This window comes from Tyto alba, unplaced genomic scaffold (assembly GCF_018691265.1).
Source record: "Tyto alba isolate M040663 unplaced genomic scaffold, T.alba_DEE_v4.0 Super-Scaffold_3, whole genome shotgun sequence".
In the NCBI taxonomy this organism is placed as follows: Eukaryota; Metazoa; Chordata; class Aves; order Strigiformes; family Tytonidae; genus Tyto; species Tyto alba.
In genome coordinates, this window is record NW_024881304.1 from 9,891,431 (window position 1) to 9,915,454 (window position 24,024).

General features: G+C 43.3%; 3 protein-coding genes across 12 annotated transcripts in view; 2 read left to right on the plus strand and 1 right to left on the minus strand.

The window, feature by feature from the left end:
* PXK (PX domain containing serine/threonine kinase like) overlaps positions 1 to 10,187 on the plus strand; it is a 37,235-nt gene extending 27,048 nt beyond the window's left edge. The window contains exons 14-20 of one of the 9 annotated variants that reach the window (XR_006165955.1): positions 78 to 155; positions 571 to 657; positions 1,257 to 1,326; positions 2,267 to 2,329; positions 5,986 to 6,068; positions 6,233 to 6,397; positions 9,100 to 9,192. Coding sequence is in view for 7 of the 9 variants with exons in the window: in XM_042799559.1 (XP_042655493.1) it covers positions 78 to 155; positions 571 to 657; positions 1,257 to 1,326; positions 2,267 to 2,329; positions 9,100 to 9,305 (504 nt within the window). In the remaining 2 variants the exon portion in view is untranslated. Of the gene's footprint in view, positions 1 to 77; positions 156 to 570; positions 658 to 1,256; positions 1,327 to 2,266; positions 2,330 to 5,681; positions 5,717 to 5,985; positions 6,069 to 6,232; positions 6,398 to 9,099 lie in introns of those variants that run through there. The other 8 variants (XR_006165956.1, XM_042799562.1, XM_042799564.1 and 5 more) reach the window with 8 other exon arrangements.
* On the minus strand, positions 10,138 to 15,237 carry PDHB (pyruvate dehydrogenase E1 subunit beta). Its single transcript, XM_042799566.1, has 9 exons — positions 15,024 to 15,237; positions 14,704 to 14,811; positions 14,570 to 14,632; positions 14,450 to 14,485; positions 14,065 to 14,350; positions 13,219 to 13,329; positions 12,490 to 12,581; positions 11,867 to 12,008; positions 10,138 to 11,493 (listed from the first exon to the last, which is right to left on the minus strand). The coding sequence occupies exons 1-9, from the start codon at positions 15,135 to 15,137 to the stop codon at positions 11,348 to 11,350; spliced, it is 1,098 nt and encodes a 365-aa protein (XP_042655500.1). The 5' UTR covers positions 15,138 to 15,237; the 3' UTR covers positions 10,138 to 11,347.
* A 333-nt stretch (positions 15,238 to 15,570) lies between these two features.
* KCTD6 (potassium channel tetramerization domain containing 6) lies at positions 15,571 to 23,710 on the plus strand. 2 transcript variants are annotated; one of them, XM_033009300.2, is made up of 4 exons: positions 15,630 to 15,673; positions 17,011 to 17,120; positions 20,946 to 21,054; positions 22,314 to 23,710. In XM_033009300.2, exons 3-4 carry the CDS (start codon positions 21,028 to 21,030, stop codon positions 22,998 to 23,000), a joined length of 714 nt encoding a protein of 237 aa, XP_032865191.1. In that variant the 5' UTR covers positions 15,630 to 15,673; positions 17,011 to 17,120; positions 20,946 to 21,027; the 3' UTR covers positions 23,001 to 23,710. The 2 variants fall into 2 exon arrangements, with proteins under 2 accessions (XP_032865190.1, XP_032865191.1); XM_033009299.2 differs by lacking the exon at positions 17,011 to 17,120 and having other exon boundaries at positions 15,571 to 15,673.
* Positions 23,711 to 24,024: the final 314 nt, after the last annotated feature.

The window sequence follows — 24,024 nt, forward strand, 5'->3', positions numbered from 1 at the left end:
GTGAGTTTTGAGTGGTGCAGGTGTGTGTTCCTTTATCACACTTTGTGCTATGATTTTTTTTTTCCATTCTGTGTTAGATTCCTACAAAGCTAAAAGAGGCATTGAAAACCTCCAAAGAATGCACAGAAAAGCGATTAACAGAAGAACAGAAATTGGTAATGTCTGCATTTCTTTACTATATTTCCTACAGACATTTCACTTCCTCTTATCACTTTTACATGGGGAAAGTGTGTTTTTAGTCAAAAGTGACTTTGGGTAATAAAGGCTTTCATCAACAGATTTGCTTTCCCAAAAATGCAGTATGAGGAGTTGTAGAACAGTTGTTGTATGGCATTTCACTGTTTTAAGTGATGCAGCTTCATGGGCAGTGGCTCCTAAGTGAAATGGTTATTTTAATTGCAGTATGAGGCTTCATCCTCTACCAGCAACGATAAAAACTAAAAATGCACAGAGAAAACTAAACATGAAAAGTGACTACAGTGTGTTTTCTTGTACCCCAAACATACGCCTTGTTTGAGAACATTTAAAATCTTAACATGGTTGTCTTCTGTTTTTCCCTTAATTTTGAAGATTCACCAGCACAGAAGGCTGACAAGAGCTCAATCTCATCATGGCTCTGAAGAAGAAAAAAAGAAAAGGAAGATCTTGGCACGAAAAGTAAGCAATCTTTAAATAGGTTTCTCACACAGAAAAAGACTTGTCTATTTTTTGAATGTTTAACATGCACAACCACAGGTATACTGCTCAATTGTCCCGTGTTTTTCAGTACTACTTCCTGACTGTTTTCGCTTCTGTAGCTAAGCAGTAGATTTCCTAAGAAGTTTAAGTTACAGTGGTAGCTGCCTTATGTATTGGTTTAACTTGTTTGAGGCTGTTGTATGAAAACAGTCTTAGTCAACACCTCATACACAGATGACAACCTGTGCTGCTTCCTGCTGCTAGTGAGGGTATTGGAACCATTTTTAGACTGCTTCTGTATCTCTGTTCCTTTTTGGTGGGTCAGTTTTCTGTCTTTCCCTTGTGGTCAGAGGGCACTGAGTTGCCCTAGTTGCTTGCCTGGAGATACTTGAGCACAGAGCAGGCTTGCTGCTGTTGTCATCACAGCAGCACGTGTTGGGTGTGGGGGGAGGGATGTTGGGCATCGACAAACCTTGTGTGATACAGTGGATGGCTGTTACAAATCTGTGTGTCAGTTCAGTCCTTATAGAAAATAATTATTCATTCCCATCTTCCTTTTCTTCTGCTCCATGTTAAAGAAGTCAAAACGCTCTGCCTATGAAAGTGGGGAAGAACACTCAGCAAAATACAGCAACTCAAATAACTCAGGTAACTACAGAGAGAAGAGCTTGCTTCTACACAGCTATGTCAATGTTTTTGTTGTTGCTGTCATTTTCTGGCTTAAAAGATCCAGGGCCACCAATAGTTTACACATTAATATTGGGCTACCAAAGCCTGACACCACTGGTTTGAGTATTTAATAATAGATAGATCAAGGGCTTAAAATTATTGTCAGTGGTAGATTTGCAGCACCACTTTCCTCAAAAAAAAAAAAAAAAAAAAAATCAGTCTCTTCATTCTATTTGGTATTTGAGTGAAATAATAGCATCCATTATTTGGGCCATTTAATAATGCAGCCTTCAGGGAGAAACTGTGGTGATCTGTATTCCATAGTAAGGTGTTAAGATGAATGACAAAATTATCTGTTTAATTGCTGCTTCAGTGACAAATTCTAAAATAAAGGAGCTTTTGACAGATCTTCATTTAGTTAAAAGGAGTGGTCGGTTGCTACTGAGCAGTTTAACAGAATTGACTTGCTTGGCTAAAATGTATTCAAAAGCAGCCTATTGTGGAATAGTCAGATATCAGAGTAACTTGTGGAGTACAGCAACTGACTGAAAATCATCTCTTAGAAGGAGAAATGGGGTGCCATCCACGCAGTGGTACAACTCTTAAGGAGAACAGAATTTGGACGCTGAAATCCAACAGCATAAGCAACAGAAAAGAAGTGTTTCCCATTGAGGAATACTGTTGAGTGGGCTACTTATGTGTTTGGACCTCCTCTGATACTGTGTACTGTAAAGCCTCTCTGTTCAGATTGGGTCTGAGTAACACTGTTCCTATGAATGGGAATCTTTCCCAAGATTTCAGTGGAAGCAGGGTTGGATCTTCAGTAAATAAAGCTGGCCTGTTTCCAACAATCTGTCTTGTCTGACTGTCTTGAAATTTAATGTCACAGCTTTAGTTACTAGACTGTTGTTTTATTTAGCAGGCTCTGGGGCGAGTTCCCCATTAACATCTCCATCATCCCCTACTCCACCCTCTACAGCAGGTAAGTTCAAGAGTCATTACAGTGTGTCTTTTTCTTTTTTTTCTTTTTTTTTTTTTTGTTTGTGTTTGTTTTTGGTTTTTTATTCCCCCTGGCCCCTCACTGTGGGTGTTATTCCCCAGGATGGTTAAGGGATGGTAGATTTCAAGGATGGAACACACAGATGACATTTATCTTGTGTCAGCCTGAGCATGGGCATGTATTCTCTTCCGAGGGCCATAGAGAACTTTTTAATACTGTACTTTTTAGTTTAATAATCTTTCTTGAGATATACATGATTTACCCATAGAATATAAGTGCTTGCTTCAAAGTCTCTGTTACTCCAGTCCTACCGACGCTGCTACTTTCCAGACATTTTCTGGGCCTTATGTTGCAGTATGCATTTGTCCTGATGTTAATGGTCTGTTGACTCTGAAATGCTGTTTGTTGATCCCTTGTTTCTGTGTATTGTTTCTTTACACCTCCACTGCTATGATGTAGTTTCAGGAATTTTGGGTATGACAAATTCAGTGGCTTAGGCTGCGTAAATCTCCCCAGTTCTGCTACAACCCATTAATAACACCAGTAGAACTAGTAGAAACAAATCAGAGATTGATTTGGGTTAAAAATAATATCTTTATTATTTTTGCACAGTTCTGTTTTCTAATTTGCATAGCTGTGCAAACAGTGTTGCTAATGTTTAGGACGGGTGGTGGGAAGTGGTGAAGAATCTGCTTGAGTGGGCAACAGAAATGCTCATGGAAGTTTGATTACAAATCTGAATATTGAGTGATAGTGAATGTGCTTGAGACTGAAAGGCTAGAAGTGGAGTGCTGGCAAACATTAACAGCAAAAGGTGTTAATGGAATACATTTCTAGAAGGGAAACAGTCCATAGCATTGTAATTTGTTATGATGACTCATGCTATACGATTTCTAGTCCCAGGAACTTTCTACACAGCACAACTCATTAACTGAGGCAATGTGATCAAATTTATTTGCTGTGGATGGTCTTTCAAAAGACGCTGCAATCTGTGTGATGTAATTCAAATCAGTCGTGCTGAAATTCAAATTAGTCGTTTCTCCTTCAAGTTGAGGGTATGTTGAAGTGTATATTTTATGAACTAACTTATCCCAGTTAGTCTAAACAAGATAATTACTGTTGTTGTGTTCCACAATAACAGTGCTGTTCTCTGGATGTACTGACTCTAATCTGGAGGGTTTATTTCAAGTTCTATATGTCTTAATAGGGAAGTAGCTGAAAATGCAGAAGAAAACCTTATGCCTCCAAATGGACAGATGTTTAGAAAAGCGTTTTTTTTTCTGCAATAAAACTACTTTTTAACTTGAACCTGTTGGAACTTGCTTGAAAGCTTTTTCAAGTTTTGAGCATGTGATGTAGGTTTATGTGTAGATGTGGCTCAAGTGGCTAAAAATGGCTCAAGTTTGGGTTCAAAACTTGTCTCTCTTGTCCAGACCACATTGTCACAGTGTGTCAGTCATCCTGCTACTATTGTGCTCGTGGTGACTTGTGGTGCTCAGCCCTGTTTGACACAGTGCACGTGGCCCTACCCACATTCAGATTGGAAAGTGCTTTAGTGTGCTGATGGCTCCGATCCTTTTGATCGGGCGTAAGGGCAAGTGTCACCATTTCAGGAATGCTTTTGTGAATAGAATTCATAGAAGAAACTTCAGATATTAGTTCTAAGAGAAAGCTAGTGTGCCTCGTTTTTTTTCACCACCAGTGTTATAGTTTTATCATTCTAAGCAAGTATGCTATTACTGACTCAATGAAATACTCACTGGCCCCATGGTAGGACTTTCTTTGTGACAAGTGATGCATCTGTAGCTTGTATCTCTCTCTTCCAGTTTCCTTGTATTTACTAAGGATACCTCTAAACCAAAATTGCTTGTGGGTATCAGTGTGGTGAGATGACTTTCAGAATGAGGCTTTGTCTGTCTTTCTGGTTTGGTTGTGGTTGTGTTAGAATCATGGCATCTCAAAGCATCTTGATGATACAATGCGATGGCAAAGGGAAGGCTGACATGGAAAAGTGTACCCAACAGGAAGTCTTTCCCTTGTCCTGGCCTGTAACCAACCAAATCCATGTAGTGTGTGGGTTTGTGCAGAGCCAGAGACACTGACCAAAGGGAAACAGGCTCTAGGCTGACATGTCCTGGGGAAGTAACCTCGTTCAGGGGATTTCTCACACATTGAGAGGTGCTTTGTCTCTGAGCAAAGGCCTTGTGAGTCTTAGCTTGCAGCAGAGTGCTTGGTATAGTCAGTGCAAAACACAATAAGAAATAAAATGATTGCTGGCTTCAGCTGTCTTAGTAATGACAGCTGCAGCTGTAGGATTGAATGCATGACCTGCTTTGCGGGGAAAGGTGTCTACAAGAACTGTAGGCTCTCATGGTCTTTTCTCATTGACTAGAATATTTTGGGCTGGTTTTGTTGCAGATACTTGGCTAAATAACATCTTTGAAGTACATTGTTTAGGTTGTGGAAAGTGATTCTAATGTAACTTCCTGTGTTTCTGACATTTTCCCTTGAATGTTTAATTCTTTTCTCTCCACTTGCACCATTCTTTGCTTCCTTGAAAATCTGTTATTTATCTTTGTGGCTGTGAGCTGTGGCTAGGATCAGAAGGGATACAGAACATTGTGGTATGGGTTATTTAAAACTTCACTGCATCTCCTCTAAATCCAATAAACCCATAAAATACCAGCAACCTCTCTTACAATAGAGAAAAATTTGGAGGGTGCCATTTTTGCTTCTCTGCAGGAATAGAGAGTTATACTTAACTTTAGCTGTCCTTTTCTGTGCCAGTTGTTCTGAATCCTTCAGTGTGACATATGTTTCATAGACACCCACATGGTGCATATTTTCTGCCCTTCACCTCTCTGTAAGACAATTTGAATGCTTTAGTAAATGCTCTTCTTGAGCCTCTCTGACCCATGCAGCGTAAGTGTAAATACAGGTGTTAATATGACAGCAAGTGTTCCTTGAATGAAATGGATTTTGTCTTCTGTGGCTAATCTTCCTGCAGATTTCCTGCTAAAGCTCTCTAAATGTGCTTTAATCCTGCAAATCTTGAATTATGGCATGTGCAACTGAAAGCATGTGTGTCGTATTTGTTCATCAAGTATAATAATGCTTATAGCATGGAAAATCGTGGGGTTTTTATTCAGAATCAGACAAAGTATTGTATATGTAATATGAAATAGTCAATCTGCTATCCTCGTATTTATCAGTGAATACGAATGTACTGATTTTTGTACTAACTTTTCAGCTAACAGTATCTGTTTTTCTCACTTTGACACGAGAACCGGATGATTAATTTGTGTCCTCTCTCTTTCTCTGCTGTCTTCAATAGAGCATGCATCATTTTGAACGTGAATTTTCGGAAAAGTAAGCTAATGCTGATTTATCTCTTTAAAGATGCTCTGTTTCTGTATGGGAAAGTTGAATGCAAATCTTGAACTTGCTTAGTATTATGGGGGTAAATAGAAGAAAAAGATCTGAACATTCTTATGGATTATTTTAATGAAATACAGCATCTTTAAAAACTCTATCACTAAAATGATTTTGTTTGCATCCCATTCTCAGCCAAGTTTTTAATGCTATTTGCACAATTACTGTCACTTTAAATTCATAATTAAGTTTTTGTTTCAATTCAGGCATCAAGTTTACAGCATCTGATTTACTTCCTATTCCTTTTAACACACTCTTTTAACAAAAATGTCCCTGTAAAATACCCTTGGTAAGTTCCTGTTTGAGTGTTTTATTCTTATAACTGCATGAATGAGTAAAATGTGTGTTTGCAGGCAACTTCTTCCAACATATGTATTGGAAGGGTCTAGTGATAACTGAGCACTTGTCTCAAATGTGTTTTGTTGTTTGTTTTTTTTTTTTTTTTTTTTCTAGTAAATACAGGAAAATATTTCACTGTTGGGCAGAACAATTTAATCTGTCAATGTAACTTCATATGAATACACAAGTGTGAACTAAGATTTCCTTTGCACCGCTTGTGTCAAGAAGGGAAAGGACAGCTTGGTTTTGATCGACTAACTGAAATTAATAGATTTTAAGGTATTTGGAATCTTAATTAATTAATAGGTTCCATATGTAGTGCTCATAACTAGTCAGATACCATTCCAAAACCTATGTGTATGTATGTTTTAAGGCAGAGCTCAGGTGTAAGAGTATCGTCTGTAATCAGCCTCCCAGGAGTTTAACTGTACAATGTTGTTGGCAGCTCAATTTCAATAATGAGTCCTGAGGAATTTAACAATTTTCCAGAAAGGAAGGTGCCCTCTCCCCCTACTTCCCTGTGTTTTCTAACCCCATTGTAAAATAACCATACCAAAATTTTAAGATAACATGTGGAATCTTGGCCTAGTAATACTTGGTGATACAACCACTTTGGCTTTTTTGTCCCCCTCTCTGTCAAGTGTGTAACTTCTTTCACTGCATATGTTCCCATTTGTATTCCATAGAGTTCTGGCTGCTGTTTTCGTGGTCACTCTCTATTGCATGTTGTAAAACTACCTCCATAGCCTCTTTGAGCTCACCTTGCAATTCCAGCCAAAAATCTTGTCTTTGTTCTCTGCAGTTCTTGCATCTCTTTCAAGTCATTTCATTTATAATTAGATGGTCTTGGCTCTTTTACAGGAGCTCCTCTGATCAGTTTGGTGATAGCGTTGGTACGCCAGTCCTACAGTGTTCTGCTCTGACCACTTTGACCACAAAAGTGGTTACTTGAACTGTTCTTGGTCATGTTCTTCCTTTGGCAAAGTGTCAAGTTTGCTTTGCTGTCAGTCTGTACACACAAGAAACAGGACTCTAATCTAGGCAATGTTTTTCCAGTATTTCTAATAATAAATTGGCTTACATCTTTGGCTAGTGTAAAGAGTAGATTTGGGTAAGTTAGATGGCCCCAAGGCATCAATATGCAATTTATTTGTTTGTGCTAACATTGTGTAATGTTTTGATTACTTGAGAGCAGTTGATCCACATGCAACAGGCGTGTTAATTTGTTTCATTTGATCTCTGATGTTTCTACTAGGACTTGAGTATTTCCTCTGGAAGGGTAGAGAGTGAAGATGAGCCCAATATGTACTTCCATGCTTTGTCACAGGTTTTCATGCCAGTGAGAATTTCTCCTGAAGAGTTGGAAGTGCTGCAGTCACAGCATGTATTAATGTACACTTGCAAAATTGGATGCTTTGTGTTAATACTCTGCATTTTGAGCTTGCTCCCATATAGGAAAAGTCTCTCTTCAAAGACTGGTACAAATAGAAAATGAGGGAGCTTTGAGTTACGACTTGTTTCAAGTATAACTGCTTTTTCTTAATTACAGCAGTTATGTTTTTTACTATTACTTGTTAGTCTGAGAGCAAGTGTTAGTGAGGAACTGAGAGAGAAGTGGAGCACAGATAATTTTGCCTGTTTTTTGTTTCCTGTAGCTGAATTTTATCCTTCATTAAATACCTTTTGAGTCTGTGTGGCGTTATGTGCTTTAACTGCTTAGTATTTGCTTACTTCATAACAAGCAGTTCTTCAGTAACCATAGTCTCTTGGTTGGCCTCGTGTATTTTGCTCTGTTGGCCTTTAGTATCACAGTTCTTGCCACTTACCAGTATATTCCCCTTTGTAAGTTAGAGCTGCCTGAAGCAGACTATGGGTGCCATTTGTCTCTCTAGTCTTACTATGGAATAACTCACAATCTAGATGATGGAGTTAAAATTCGCTGATGAATAGTACTAAGATATTAATCATTATGCCCTTGCTCATTCCAGAATACAAGACAAGACAGGCCCATCATTCCCCATATAGCTGGTGATGGGCTGCAAATGCCACCTTCACATGGATGTCTTGTGGAACAGCCAGCAGTCACCTTTGAAGCCCTTTGCTCTTACTTCTGCTTGGGTCTTTGATTATACTTGATAAGAAATGATGGTGCAATGTGCAGCAGCAGAGGTGCACAAGATTAGGGTGTTTGGGGCAAATAAGGCCACCTGCCTGGATCTGAGCTGCCAGGAAGCACCTCCACGCCAGCCCCCACTGCTGTGGGCTCTGGCTTCCCAGGGTCAGGACGCGGAGGCTGAGGCACAAGGTGTCAGATGGATGTGAGTGGGGTAGAAGACAAGGGCCAGAGTGCAAAGGTGACTGGTGGGAACATGAGGCAGGCAAGCGGTGCGAGTGGCAGATTGTTGTGATTCATTCAGCCTGTGAAACAAGCATTTGTTACAACATGTTTGGAGAAAGTCTGACAGTACTGTGGAAGCATAAACACTTCCAGAAAACTCTATCTGCAGGTAGTACTTTAAAAATGCAGTATAATCTGACCAAGCAGTCATCACGAATACTACAGTGATGTGGTCCTTCATAAGAATGTAAAGTTAGTCATGTAAATAAGAACAGGTCAACTGTTCATCACCCAAAGAGCAAACTGCTTCACTGGGGCCAAACGAGAAGCTGAAGCTGGGAAGTCCTGTTAAATGATCTCCCTTTCCCTCAGTGTAAGATCACATTTGAGTCATGTTTTGCATCCCTGAGCACTGAGGCACTTCAGGCTTCATTTCAGAGGTGTCTCAGATGACACAACTCACCTGCAGATAGAGGGATTTTGATCACTTTGGCATTTTTCATCCGTTCTGTTCTTCACATTCCATTGACATTCAAGGAATGACGTGACTAGTGCAGGACTGACCAAGTCCAGCTGAGCAGCCAGAGTCATCTGCGGCAGGACCTCCCTGGCGTAATCAAACTACATCTTCTCTCCTCAACAGGAGCATCGTCGATACCCCCAGCACCGCCACCGCCGCCCCTGCCACCAGCAGCTCCTCCTCCGAGTACAGAGGTGCCAACGCAGCCAAGCCCCCAGCCCGCTGTCAGTGCAAGCCGAGGAGCCTTGCTCAGCTCCATTCAAAACTTTCAGAAAGGAACTCTGAAGAAAACACAGACGTGCGACTACAGTGCTCCCAGGATCAGCTGAGGCCACTGGTCACACCAGGATTGAATTCCCACTCCCCTTCCTGTGCGAAGACCACGACCTTCCTGACCGGCGACCGATCCACCAGCACATAGCGGCTAATCATGCTGTAGCTCCGTTTGCCCCATTTCAGCTTTCCTTGAGTAGCAGCACTGCCCTGTCTGAATTGCCTTGCCATGCTGTGATAAGTACTCCATTCTTTACTTGATTTCAAGAACATTGTTCTCTACCTACAATTTCAGGGGTGCAGCAACTTCTATATAGCTGAATAAAAATCTGAAAATAGGAATGACCATGACCACGGTCAACTAATGCATTTTCTAGCTCTATTCCACCCCTCTTTTCAAATTACAGGAATGTAGTTTTAGTCTGCTCAGTTTTCCAACTCTTTTCATGCACTTGTAACTCATCTTAATGCTTGCAGCATTGACTCAGCAAGTTTTGTTTTGAAGAATCCAACTCCCCAACCCTTAATCCATACTGCACAGGTGAGGGAACTGGAGAATTAAATCTTATTCCCACCATATTTGCTGGTGGAGTAAAAATGCTGTCTCATTAAACTTGTTTAAATGGACATCCTACCTGTAACTCTAAGGGAAAGCATTTTTAAATGAGGAAACAGTTGAAATGGGAGTTAACAGGGCACTGGGATATTATTCTCAATTTAGTTAAATGCAAATTTACTTCAAGTTAATTCTACAGCTTAAACTTTATTGAAACATCCTTTTTGATTTAAAACCTTAAACAAATTGCACTTTAAAGGATTACAGATAATCCATTTTTAAAATTCAAGTACATCAGTGTTTGTTACTATGCAGAGAATGTCTGTACAAAGTTTCATGTAACCTGTGATATTCAGTCATTTTTATTAAAATGTTAATGGAATTTCTTCAGCAGCGTGGTGGTGGGTATATTCAGCTAGGATTGCATCTGCAAGCCAGACTTTCTAAGAACCTAATAGCACTTCTGTTAAAGGAAATACTCTGAAAGGTATTCCTGGCCCTTGGCTGAAAGAGGACACAAGCTCTTCTGTCTACTTTAAGGGTAAGTATCTCCTCCTACAGTTCAGGGGAGAGGCACCCCACCTGGGTACAGAGCACGCCCCCCTGCACAGGCTCCTGGAGACACCTTTCACTCTGTACCTGAAGCTGCTGAACAAAGCCTGGCAGAGCTCTCCCTGCCAGTCAGGAATAGCCCTTAGGGAGGTGGTGATCTGCCAAAAGGCTGCTGCAACTGTTTCTCAGTCCTTCAAACACAATTTACACAACTGCTGCTTCAGACCCAGGCTTGGTGTGTCTCAGTAAGACTTATTCTGCACTGTAAGAACTATAGTTTGAACATGCCCATGTGATGAGTTTACAAAAACCAGAAACGTAAGAGCAAAGCATTGGGGCAGGTATTTTTTTTTCTACTGTATGTGGCAGCTAGTAAAGAAAAATTAGGCTGTTTCCCATCACATACTGAAGAGGATCAGGATCTTTAAGCTCTTGCACAGAAGCTTTCCTGCATAAGCAGAGTGCTCTTCAAACTAAACACCAGCCATCTCTTAGCTCATACTGCAGGCTTCCACAGCTGCTTTGTGCAAACAGCTACACCTTACTGTTGAGCTGAAAAGCAAGGCTTCACTCACTCCAGTCTGCCCCTTCACCTTTAATAAGTCTTGTGGCCATGGGCTCCTAGAACACTGTGCAGCATTCCAGAGCTGGACTTGGGACCTTCTCTTGCTCCTGGCAGTTCTTCACTCAACTACCGCTACTGCAACAAAAGGAGGATTTTTTTTTTCCTCACTCTGAATTTAGAATAGGATTTCTCCACATACAGTAGCAATAAACCACCTGTATTGCTGAACAAACAAGCATTACCACATTGTTGCTTATATGAAGTGTGGCTTAGAGGGTAACCCCATATAAATATCCTGGGAGGTCACTATACTTTTCCCCACTGTACAAAAATTCATGTAGCTATACAACAAAAGTTATGCATACAACTTGCCCAACACCATGAATAGTTTGTAAAGGAGAACTTTAAATACATGTATTTACAAATTAGATATTCAAAGTTTTCTTCACTGCAAATATTATATCCTTCACTTGAGGTATGCAGTTATCTTCTAAAATTTTTGCATAAGGCATAGGAACATCTGCACCGGTAACACGCACAGCTGGAGCATCCAAGTAGTTAAAGGCAGATCCTGAAACAAAGACAGTTGTCAGGTTGCCATGCACTATGGTTTTCTCTCAACTCAGTTTCTGAATCTTAATCTATTTAAACAATTTTGTTCGGGTAGCTCTAATATTCCAGAGAGCTGTTCCTGCTTTTTTATCTTCATGCACTATGGTTTAGAGAAAAGGCTACATCCTGCTTCTCACAGTCAAGTTCCTGGGATAAGAAATACTCACAACAGAAAACAAGCCGAATCCAACATGTGAAAATCTCTAGAGCAAGACAGCTAGGCTCAAGCTCCTCAGATATAAAACCCTAACTTTGCCTTCATCTGGCCTTATCAAGAAATTGTCAGGATTTAAACTAGAGGAGATCAACATGTATATTGCAAAACTCAGTACCTTCCATGATCCTGGCACAGATTTCAGCTCCTACTCCAAATTGTGGCCAACCCCCTTCTACAGTTACTAGGTGGTTTGTCTTTACAACGCTGGCTTCCACTGTTTCAATATCCATTGGTCGAATGGTACGCAGATTTATAACCTGGAGAAACAAAAAAAAAAAAAGGGGGGGGGGAGGCTGCTGTGTATTTTGCTATGATCTAAGCCTGTCAGTTCCCAGTGTTTGGGTTCAGTGCCCTTTAAAACTTCCATCTATTCTGACTTTGAAGACAACTTTTTATTCTCTGGCAGAGACTGTGCGGAACAGTTTCTGGTGGCTCCTGGAAAGTCCCAGATAAGTGAATCCGGCTATATCGAGATACAGTCACACTAATACACACTGTCAGTGTTGTGCTTACCACATAGCTGGGTCAATCTGAAAATTGTTATTAGTTATGCCTCAATCTTGTGATGAAAAGGTCAAATGAAATGCAACAACATGAAATGCACATGCTGTTAAGGCATTTACAAATGTAAGAAGTCTGTAGTTAACACACTGAAGTTTTGTAGAGCCTCAGTGAGATGACCCTCTGCTATTTTTCCCCGCTTCAGGGAGAGAGAAAAGCAATAGAAACTGAACCCACCTCACACTCTACACCTTCTTTGGCAAGTACAGCAGCTGCTTCCAAACAGTGTCCGACAGGTCTTGAGTGTGACACTAATGTAACATGAGTTCCTAGAACAGAAAGAAGGGTTAAAAAAGAAAAGAAAAAAAAAACAACCTTAAGATTTAAAGCTTTTTTCTAGACCTCAGGTTCCCTTCAAGGTAACATTAGGATCCTGCTGTAAATTTAAGTTCCTTACGTTTATCTGAAATGCTAAGTACTCTACATCCATATGTAGCATGAAGACTGGTAGCAGAAGGATTATGCTAAGAGAGAAACTTTACCCTTTAATTCAGGGAACTGAAGATACTTAATATAGTTTTCAGATTATCCTTTTCAAACATTTATATAATTTACTCGTAAATTATGAACAAATGGGCTTAAATACTACAGCGATTTTCTTTACATTTTTAACATAAATTACGTACTAAGATGAGGAAAAACATTTTTAAGCCATCACCTACTTCACCTCTGTACTACGGAACAAATCCTTTAGAAGGGTATAGTTTTAGATTAATATAGAATCAGGTGATCTTTCCTTATGTGGGCAACAGAACAATAAAGTATACTACTGGATAAAAATAACATTTTAATATTTGAAATACTTTTCTGCGGCCCATGACAGCAGTATTCTGAATAGCTGAGAGGTTAAAAAAAAGTCCCCAAGCAGTTCAGTTAATAAGGAAACAAACTGTATTCTCAGCTTACCTTGCCTTTCTATTTTAGCTTTTCCAATTGGAACAATGAAATCCTTTGACTGTGCCTGTTCAGACATTTCAAAGGGAACACCATACAGTAATTCATTTTCCAGCATCACAACTAGAAGAAAACATACTTGCATTAACATGTACATCTGTAGGCATGGGACTGTACTGATGACTAACAGTACCACAGCAGACTAGCTCAAGATACTCAGCCCATCCAAGCAGTAAGGACTTGACTGTGTTTGCAGAAGCAGTCAAAAAAACCCCAACACATAAAACCCCACAGTCTTTACTTCAACGCAGAATTATTTAAAAAATTGTCTACAATTAATCTTAAATGAGATCAGGTATTTAAGTTTTGGTATGTGCCAGCAGAATCGCTAGTTTTAGAAAGGTCTTAAGATTTTGCATGCATGTTTGAGAAAAATAAAGACGAAGGCTGCCCTGCTTTTAATTAATGACATTCTGAATTTATCATCTGAATTTCATGATCTGTAAAAATGTGTTATATAGGCACCATATAGGCAGGAACTGCTCCTGACTCACCTTCATCCTTTTTAACCCCTTTACAATAAATTCATAAATGCTTCTAAGTTTCCTGATTGGTACCAAACTAGCACCAAAGATACAGAGCTGGAAACAGCACAAAATTAGCCTTCTGCTACCAAGGCAGGTGACTTAGGAGAAGAATAAATACTTCCGTGCCTTTGTAAGTACCCTAAAGCCGCAGTAAAGCAATCTTAAGTGTTTAACAGTATTTTTTTTGTTGTTTTAAATGGGGCAGGAGAGGAAAATGGACATTCTTTTCAGGATCGAGTGCTAGGTATTGCCATGATCTGCCTGCGTTCACCTGGATTATCATCCCGGATTGATGCTTTCAGCAGCCCTTTGGCATCCTCCGAGCTCCAAGGACTAACCACTTTCAGCCCCGGGCAGTGCCCGTACCAAGCTGCGAAGCACTGCGAGTGCTGAGCGGCAACACCAGCCGATGCCCCATTGGGGCCCCGGAAGACAATGGGAACAGCGATTGATCCTGCAGACATGTAACAGGTCTTGGCAGCGGAGTTTATAACCTGATCGATCGCTTGCATGGAGAAGTTGAATGTCATGAATTCACACACTGGCCTCAACCCTGCCTATTAAATATATTAAAATATACGTTAGTATGTTTTTTACATAAAAATAGTTTATTTAAGTTGTTTAAATCAGAAGTAGAGGAATGCAAATTTACAAACCATAGCAGCACCGACAGCAATTCCTGTGAAGCCCATCTGAAAGAGAAGGAAACCAAGGGGCGAGGGCTGAGGCAGCAGCTGCTGAAGGGATCACCAGGGTAAGAGACCGGGCAGCCCTACCTCTGATATCGGGGTATCGATCACTCTCTTGTCCCCGTACTTCTTCCAGAGACCCCTGGAGATCTGCAGGGCAGGAGAGAGGAGTCAGGGCCCGCCTGCGGCCCCTTCCCGGCCCGGTAACGGCACCCACGTACCTTGTAGGCGCCGTCGTACTGGGCCACCTCCTCGCCCAGCAGGAAGACGCGCTCGTCCCGCTCCAGCTCCTCATCCAGCGCCTGGTTCAGCGCGTCCCGCACCGTCACCTGCGGGGCAGCGGCAGCCGGGCAGGGTGGGGGCACGGCCCGCGGCCGCCGCGCTCCCCGCACACGCCAGGAACCCGGGGAGCCGCCGCACCTCGACCGCCCGCCCCGTACCCCCCGGGGCCGGCCGCTTCCCCCGGAGAGGGACGCGCCCCCTTTTTTTCCCCTCACCCCCTTCTCCGCGGGCAGCCCTCGCGGCAGCCGCCGCGCTATACCTGTATGGCGGCGGGCGCGGAGAGGCGGATCCCCCTGCGCTGCTGCGGCGGGAGGCGGGCGAGGCGAGCGCCCGCCGGTGCCAGGTGCCGCAGTGCCGCCGCAGCCGCCGCCATCTTGGCCGTGTCCTCTAGCGCGGGGGGAAGCGGGGCGCCGCGCGCCGCCGTTGACGGCGAGGCCTCGCCCTCGCCCCCGCCAGCTCTCGCGAGAACCGGCGGCCGCCACGGCGGGACCGGCGCGGCCTTTGCACGACAGTTCCGGTTCCCCCCCGGCGGCGCTTGGGCCCGCGGGGGACAACCGTGTGCCCGCCCCGCCTGGGCGGGAGGCGGATGGCTCGGGCTCGGGCGCCGCGGCTTTGCCTTCTGGCGACGGCGCTGCCCGGGCCGGGCCCGGCCCCTCCCCGTTCCCTCGGTGACACCGCGGCCGCACACCGGGCCGAGGCGGGCGCCGGGCCCTGAGGCGAACGGGGGCGGTGCCCGCCCCTCCCCGCTCCACCGACCGAGCGGGGCGTGTCCCGGGGAGGGGCGTGGTCTGACTCGGGCACACCCTCGCTCCGTCCCCGCCCGCACCAGCGGCTCAACTCCGGGTTCGAGCTCAGTTGTCCGCGCCGCCGCCGCCGCCGGGCTCTGCCTCAGTACCGGGAGCTGCGCCCGTGAGTGCCGGGCCGGGGGGTCGCGGGGCTGAGCGCCCGGGGTCTCCCCTCGTTCGGGGGAGCCGTGAGGGGCCGGGCGGCCGAGGCCCGTGTGGGATGGGGTGTCCCCGCTGTGGGGGGAGCGTGTTAAGGCGGGACGGTCCCTGCCCGGGAGGGCGGTGAGGGCGCGGGGCTGGGTTCCCGGTGCTTTTTCGGTGCTGGCGGAGGGGCTGCGGAGGCAGGGCGCCGGTGTTCGGGTGGGGATGGGACAGCCGGTACCCGGGTCCTGTTCCCCGTTGGGCTGGGGAAGGAGCAGGGAGGGGGCCCGGGGTGGGAGCCGGGGTGCCCGGCGGTGATCTCTGGCAGGGAGGGTCTGGGATAGGTGGGTCCTGCCCCGCGCTGGGGGGCGAGTGGGACCTCCCGTGCCACGGGGATGAGGAGGCAGAGCCGGGACACTGATTTGGGGTGGGGGTGAGAGCTCTTGAGTCACTTGCGGGGAGGGGGGGGTCGGGAGGCAGAATGTCTGGGTTCATTTCCAGCATCTTTGCTGAATCATTGTGATCCTGGGGAGAGTTCCTCCACCGTGAGCTCTCTGGCTCCTCTGTGATGGAGACTGGCACTTCCCAGCTGCTGCTGCAGGCCCGGGCCCCTCTCTGGCCGGGGCTCGCAGGGGCAGGGTTTCTGCCCCTGTCCTGTCGTCGCTGCTTGGCCCGCAGGCGTGCTGAGCCCCACTGGTGTGTGCAGGGAGGCTCTGTGTTACTGACACCTGCCTCCCCCCAAAACTGTTTGGAGACATGTTTCCACACACAGACAGCTACCAGTTAGTTTCACAGAAGGAAAATGGGTAAAACCCATCTGTTGTTACGGGTGCTGAAAGCTTGGGTGCCTCGGGTTGTTTCAGCAGCACAGGGCCAGCAGGACCAGTCCAGATACAAGTGTCTTCCTTTCACTCTCATGAGATACGATGATGTGGGCTCTTCAAACAAGTAGCAATTAAAATAAAAGTTTGGAGCCTTGGCTTAAACCAGGATGTCACAGAGCTCCTCAGGGGAGGGAAGGAAACTTCAGTAGCTTGGAATTTATAGTGAAGCAATTAGACATAAAGAAGTAAAAATGCTGAGTGGCTGGCATGAACATTTTTCCCTCCTGCCTGAGGTGAAGACTAAGTATTAGCAAAACAACAACTAAAGAAAAACAAGAACTAAGTTATTTTTTAATAAACTGTATTGTTCATTATAAATTTGACATGTGTAGAAGGTGATGGATGCTTTCTTTAGTGAAGCTGATCTGCTGAGCTACTAGAAGATTCGGTAACCAGTTGGTTTAAGAGTGTGACTCCTCCTTGCTCCCTTGGATAGGGTAGCATGGTGCTGGAGCCTCATGGGTTCGCTCTGCAGACTATGGACTCGCTGTACAGTTTGGTGGAATACAGTCATCACTGGCGCTAGCTTAGTTTTTGTCAGTTCAGGTGAGTCACTGATAATGATTTACAATAAAAACTTGCCTTTCAAATGTTGTGACTGGCTGGGAAATAGAGAGGTTGTCCATGCACAGCATAGATGTGCTTGAGGGCCGGAGTTTTTTTTTCTTGTCTTTGGAGATCTAAATGTGAGAGGCAGGGAGGTCACTAAGTGGGTGAGTAACTTGAAATACCAAGTATATTTATAAGTATAGTTTTAGCTTTGCTCTTTTTAATTTTGAAGTTGCCATTGGTAGAATTCCTGTCAACTCTATATTGACCTAGAAATCTAAGGTAACTATTGAGGTTAAACAGTTCATGTGGAGGTTAAACAGCTTGTGTTGTAATATTGATACCAAACTGTCCATTAAAGACTAGTGCCACAAGTAAATCCTTTAATTCTTTTGTTGGAAAAACTAGATGAAAAACATTCAGAGCAAATCAGGTGGTGGGTGCCTCTTGACTTTTAACTGTTAGGTGTATTTCTGCTCCTCCGTGAAGTAACTGTGTATGACACCAGTGCAGTGGTTTTCTCCAGGTGCAGCGTGTAGCCTGTGGCCATGACCAAATGCACTGCATGTGGTCCCAGCAGTGCAAACCCTTGGCAGTGCTGCTGGCATCCCCTGGCCTGTCTTGAGCCCGTGTGTGTTCACAGATGCAGATGTTCAGCTGACTCTCATTTTGCTCTCTCTGAATTTCAGCTTGCAAAATGGTTGCACGGTAGCAGCTTTGTTCTGGGAGAAGCCCAGCTGAAGTTAGTGGGACTACCTGTTGCAGTAGTGTTGCTGGTAAATAGCCTCGTAATTTTCTGATTCATAATATACGAAATAAGAGTGAGCATTTTAAAAATGCAGGTATCCACTTTGGTGTATTAAGTATAAAATGATGACTTGAGTGCTTTTATTCAAAAGTACTTGCTTCTTGTTATGCCTTTCTAGTTTTGGATGTCCTTGGTGTTGGTCTATGGCAGCAGCTTTGGTGACCATGTTAACGCTGCCTATCTTCTCCCCGCTCACAGAAGCAGCTTAAGGAAAACAGGACCGTGGTTTGACAACAGTCAGTGCACTTCTGCTCTCACCAAAGAATGACATCCTGTTTGGCTTAAATGGTGTCAGCAGTTTGTCTGGCTGAATTTCACCTTAAATGAGTATTTGTTATGGTTATTAAAGGCAGGCTGTCTTGGGATATGGCTGTGTGTCATCTGTTATCTGCTGTCTGGACACAAGTGTTAGCAAGACTGTCCCTGGGTGTGGTGTGGTGTTGTGTGACACAGTCAAGAGCTGGCTTGATGCTGTCCATCCCGTGGTGTGGATGGAGTGAGTGTCTGTCCACCCCCACCAATGCATCACTGTATTTCAGTCAGGAAGAATTTACAGCATCATCAGAGGGGCATATGTCAAGAAGGGTATGTGTCCCCACCCTTGTTGTGATGTGGTTTGCTAGTCCCTATCTCGGGTTGTACCCGAGCAGAGCTATTTTTGCCTGTGAAGTTTTCTAGAAATTCAGAGCTCCCAGGCTGATGAGGGAAGCAGCAGGTAGTTGTGATCACACTCAGGCATTTTAGGATGGCCTCCCACTATCATCCCTTCGCATGGTGCATCTCACTCCAGCACTGGCTTTGCCAGGAGGTTTGTGTGTACCTGGGGATTCTGGGTCCTTACACAAAGGTCAGTGAGGCTTCTCGATGCCACTTACATGTTGAAGGCTGGGTCTGTTTCAGCTAATTGCTCTTGTAAATTATTCACTCCAGTGTTACACAGAAGTGCTGTGATCAAAGATTGGTTTATGCCCTCATATAGACAGGTGGTGTCATCTGTTTCTTTCCCTGATAAAGTAAGTCTTGATTCATCTGTAGTGTGAACTTAGATGCTGAGCAAAATAACATAGTATCTGTCCACCAGTTTAAATAACTCTGATGGACATCTGTCTTTCTTTGAAATATTCTGAATGTATAATTCCAGCTAATTTTTTTAAGACTTCAGACCTCTTCTATCATGATTACTAGTGAAGTTTCTGGCTGGATGCATCATTTCACTTTCAAGTTAATGTTTTCCTTGAGTATCAGAAATGTGTACCGGTCTCTTCTATGATTTTAATGCATCTACATGTTATACTGGTATACTTGACCAGAATAGCACCTATAAGTGCTGGAATTTAAAAGGTCTGGGCTATTGATAAAAGTTAATGAGCTGTACTTGAATGACAATTCCAAATAAAGAAAACCTGAATGAATTAACTTCTTGATTTGTTAGCAGTTAAAAAAAAAAATAATTCCAGAGGTTGGCAAATGAGCTGGCATTGCAGGTTTATCTGCTGTTGGGGGGTGGGGGGTTGTGCTTTAATGTACTTTCTTGAGGCATGCTCCATCTCTAATTTGTAAAAACAGGATCCTGGTATGACTAGTTATGTATCTTAGTATTCCGTAGTCTTATGTTGTCTGACCTCACGATTTTCATACACTGATTTTGGTTTTTCTACTCTTTAATACATCTGAGATGCAGCTGAGGCTGTGCTTGTGCTGCTGGCCCCTGAAGGCCTGACCTGCCAGACGTTGTTGTGCTCAGGCTCTGGGTTGCCAGAGAGGTGGAATGTGCTGCCTTGTTCTGTGGTGAATAAAACCAACCCAACCTTGTTTGCTAGGAATGAGAAGGCAAGTAATCTTTTTGGTTGGGAATTAACTGCGAGCCTTCAATTGTTTTGGATTGTAGGGCTCTGGTTTGGCTAAATCTTTGTGCTGCTTTTATCTGGGTGACTGTTGAAGTTTGCTAGTAAAGAGGACAGGAGCAGAAGTCTTGGTAACTGTGTGGTCTTTAAGATGTAAAAATAAACAAAGCTGAGAAGCTGTACCCTACTTAAGACAGACTGACCTAAATTTTCAGCAATTCTAGCAGAGAGGCAGGCTCTGGGTAGGGATAAAGGCTTATTGATGACTAGCTTCCCTGTCCATGCATTGCTTGACATGGTTGACAGGCCACCCTTGGAAAATCTCCACTGATGTCTGGGGTCATTCACTTCCTCCCTGCTGTAAGTTGCACAACCCGGGCTGTGGATTTCCCTTGCCATGCCCGTGTGGAGAGAGTCCCCTTGTTATGCAAGTCAGCAGTTCAGCATCTTCTGGGAAGTTACAGCATGAACCACTTCTCAAATTGCTTTTGTTGGGGGTGTTGTTGAAAAGATGTTTGATGTCCTCTGGCTTATCCCTAAAGAGATTTCTTCTGAGAGTACATGTGCATCTGTGGAGTCCATTCATACTCTTTGTAGATTAATGTTCTTGCTATCAATTGCAGTTCTCCACTACTGAATTATTAATTCTGCAGTGAGATTTTTTTCTTCTTACTGTTCATTGACTTTCATGCTTGACTTATTCTTCTGTGGAGTTTAAACTGGAGCATAGGAATTTTGACTAATATTAATGAATCGCATGTATGTTGTCAATGGTGGCTAAACAAACTTTTGAACTAAATTGGGAAAAGAGAAAAGAACATCTGTCTTTCAAAGTACTCACAGTTTCCCAGGTGAAGGGTAGTCTGTTTGTGAATGTATATTATCCTCAGAGGCACATTGCTTGTTATTTAACAAAACTGGGATGGTCAGACGGCCAGTGGAGTGATGACCCGTGTGCTCTGGACAGAGTCTTGTGGGTAGCATGAAGGGAGAAGGAGGGAAAAGCTCATTTGTAGCTTCTTCTGCTAGTGTGGCTTTGTAGCTGAATGCTCTCCTGGCAGAGAGCCTGCCTTTGATTAGAAAGCGTTCCCCCGGTTGTTCCTCTAGGTACTGATGGTCTGCCATGTTTTGTTCTTTGTTTTGTGTTTTTGTGTGTGCTTTTTCCTGCAGGGAGATAATAGGAGGTGAATCGCATATCCTTTCAGCAGCCTTCCATTTAACTTGGAATACCACAGTTCAAGCAATTGAACAGATGGATAATGGAGACTGGGGATATATGGTAAGCGAGCCTGTGTAAGTGCGTGCTGTGTGGTGCAACTGGGCTTTCAAGAACTTGCAGTAAGAATCCTTCCAGGTCTGTCTTGTATAGATCCAGAGCTTCAGTCATGTGAGAATCAAAACTGTGCATGCTACCACAGCTTCCTTACATTCTTTGGAGTGCTTTACCTTGCATGCTATTTGTGGGGAGAGCTCAGATTCATATTTCCTAGGTACAGTCAGTGAGTACTTAACTGATGTCTTAAGCTCACTGTTACTGTTTTCCTAACACCCAAAGGCTGGAAACAGTTTGTGCTTCCTGCATATAATTTTAAGGACTTTGTCATTTTATTTATAAAGAAAAATATTTTTCCTTGCAAATCCTGTCTCAAACTAGACAAACGCATCTTATTTTTCTCCTCTTCTCTTTCTCTAAACATTCTGCTGCCGTGCATATGTCTCTTTTCTCTGGCTGGCCTCAGTCCTGGTTGTTAGGGTTGGTGGCCAGATGGGATTTATGTTCCTTTCTCTCTTGCTTCCTCATGTGCTATCTGGAAGCTGATGCAGACTGGTTTGTGCTTTGCCCCCCTCATCTATGCAGCATGCTAATTTGCTAATAAATGTTTCTTTTCAGAATTAAAAACTGAAAGTTGTTGTTTTTTTTTTTTTTTTTTTTTTTGTTTTGTTTGCTTGTTTTAATGCTGCATCTTAACCAGAGCATGGGTTATTTTGACTGTGAGCTCTTGGTCCTGTGTCTATACTTGCACTGTCATCCTCTTTTGAGGGAGAGAAACAGGCTTAAGACTTATTCAGATGATTTTTTTTTTCTTTTTTTTTTTTTTTTGTTTTGTTTTGTTTTGTTTTGTTCTAGAATGAGAGACAGATTGTGAAAGTAGGGAACACTGATGGGCCTCATTCAGACTAACTTGTTCTTCAGGAAATCTCTCTGTTCTCATTTTCCCATCTGTAGAATAGGAAAAAAACTTGTTGCCCAAATGCAAAACTTGCTTCTGTGACAGTAGCTCAGTTGTTAAGATTTCCAAAGTGTTCCGGAAATGTGCATTCTGAATGTTAAGTATCATCCTGTCTCGTTGCCAGTTGTGCTTTGTTGCTAGGTGGCTTGGATTTGTTCGGGTTTAAACACCGCTTAAAGGCTTCGAATGGGAGAAGCGTGATTCTCTCGAGCCTGCAGTTTTCAAACAGTATTTGCCATGAGTTTCAGTGAGGTTATCAAATCTTCTTCTGGTGGCTTGATAAAATCTGCAATTTCTCTCTTTCTAGATGACTGATCCAGTCACGCTAAATGTGGGTGGACACATGTATACGACCTCCCTCACAACTCTAACGAGATATCCTGACTCAATGCTTGGGGCCATGTTCAGGGGAGACTTCCCCACTGCCAGGGATTCTCAGGGCAATTACTTTATTGACAGAGATGGACCACTTTTCCGTTATGTTCTTAACTTTTTAAGGACCTCAGAGCTCACTTTGCCACTGGACTTCAAGGAGTTCGACTTACTTCGGAAGGAAGCGGACTTCTATCAGATTGAACCGCTAATTCAGTGTCTTAATGACCCCAAGCCGCTGTATCCCGTGGATACCTTTGAGGAGGTGGTGGAGCTGTCCAGCACCCGGAAGCTTTCCAAGTACTCCAACCCAGTGGCTGTAATCATCACACAGCTCACTATCACGACAAAAGTCCATTCGTTACTGGAAGGCATTTCAAACCACTTCACGAAGTGGAATAAGCATATGATGGACACCCGGGACTGCCAGGTTTCCTTCACTTTTGGGCCGTGTGATTACCACCAGGAAGTGTCGCTCAGAGTCCATCTGATGGAGTACATCACGAAGCAAGGCTTCACGATCAGGAATACCAGAGTTCATCATATGAGCGAGCGTGCCAATGAAAACACAGTGGAGCATAACTGGACTTTCTGTAGACTGGCACGGAAAACAGATGACTGATTCTGACTCCACAGGAGCCACTTCAGTGATTAGCAACTTAATTGGACAGTAAACCTAAGAGAGTCTGGATTTTGACTAAAGCAACTGTGGGCTTTTTTTTTTTTATACTACTATTTATTGTTTTTCAGTGAGGGCTGGAGGAGTTTCGTTCTCTAGCAGCTCTGTCCTTTTGTCCTGTTCAGAAGAAAACCATGCATGTGCCTGTTCAGTCAAGACACCTTTTTGTTTGAAAGAGGGAGTCCAAAGAATTAGTACGATAAAGTATTTTGTGTCATTAACACAATTCTCTGACACAACTTAAAGTGCTAAAGTTACCTCCGTTTAAACAGTTTCTAATCCATCTAATGCTATGACACTGGGAGCAAGAAACAAATTTAAGATGCAGTTGGGGAAAAGCTGCTATCATATAGACTAATACAGTTTCTAAATAAATAAACAGTATTGTAATATTCTAGGAAAACAATTCCCACCTTTTAAAAGTACTTGATAAGTACAGTTTCTTACAGTTATGACAACTGTTTCTTTCTATGCATATAAATCAAGCAACCAAATATTATCTGTAGCCATGGAAATAGGATTAGAAATATTTATATTGGGTTCTAAATGCAAAATGTCCCTGTGGTAGAATTCATATTTTTAATGCCTGGTGCAATATTATTCCCAAGTGTAATGCCTGCCAGCAAGAAGCTAATAAAATGTGAAATACAGAATACTATTTTGTATTTTCTTTTTGTCTTCTAGAACTCTAATACTTTAAAAATCAAAGCGAACCAACCAAAAAAACCCACCTAAACCCTGGTTTTCATGCTGCAGAGTAGTTCAGATGTTCTGGAGGGGCTCTATTCTCTTCCATTACTGATGTACTTTCTTCCTTTTTATATTAATCAGTCAGTTCAGCTGTCCTCACTATAGAGAAAGCTTGTGTTTTGAAAATTGCATTATGACTAACAGAAAACCAGCAAGTATTTGTACTGGCTAAAGGGATGGGGATGGAGGGACCATGGAGCCTAAATACTCATAGCTG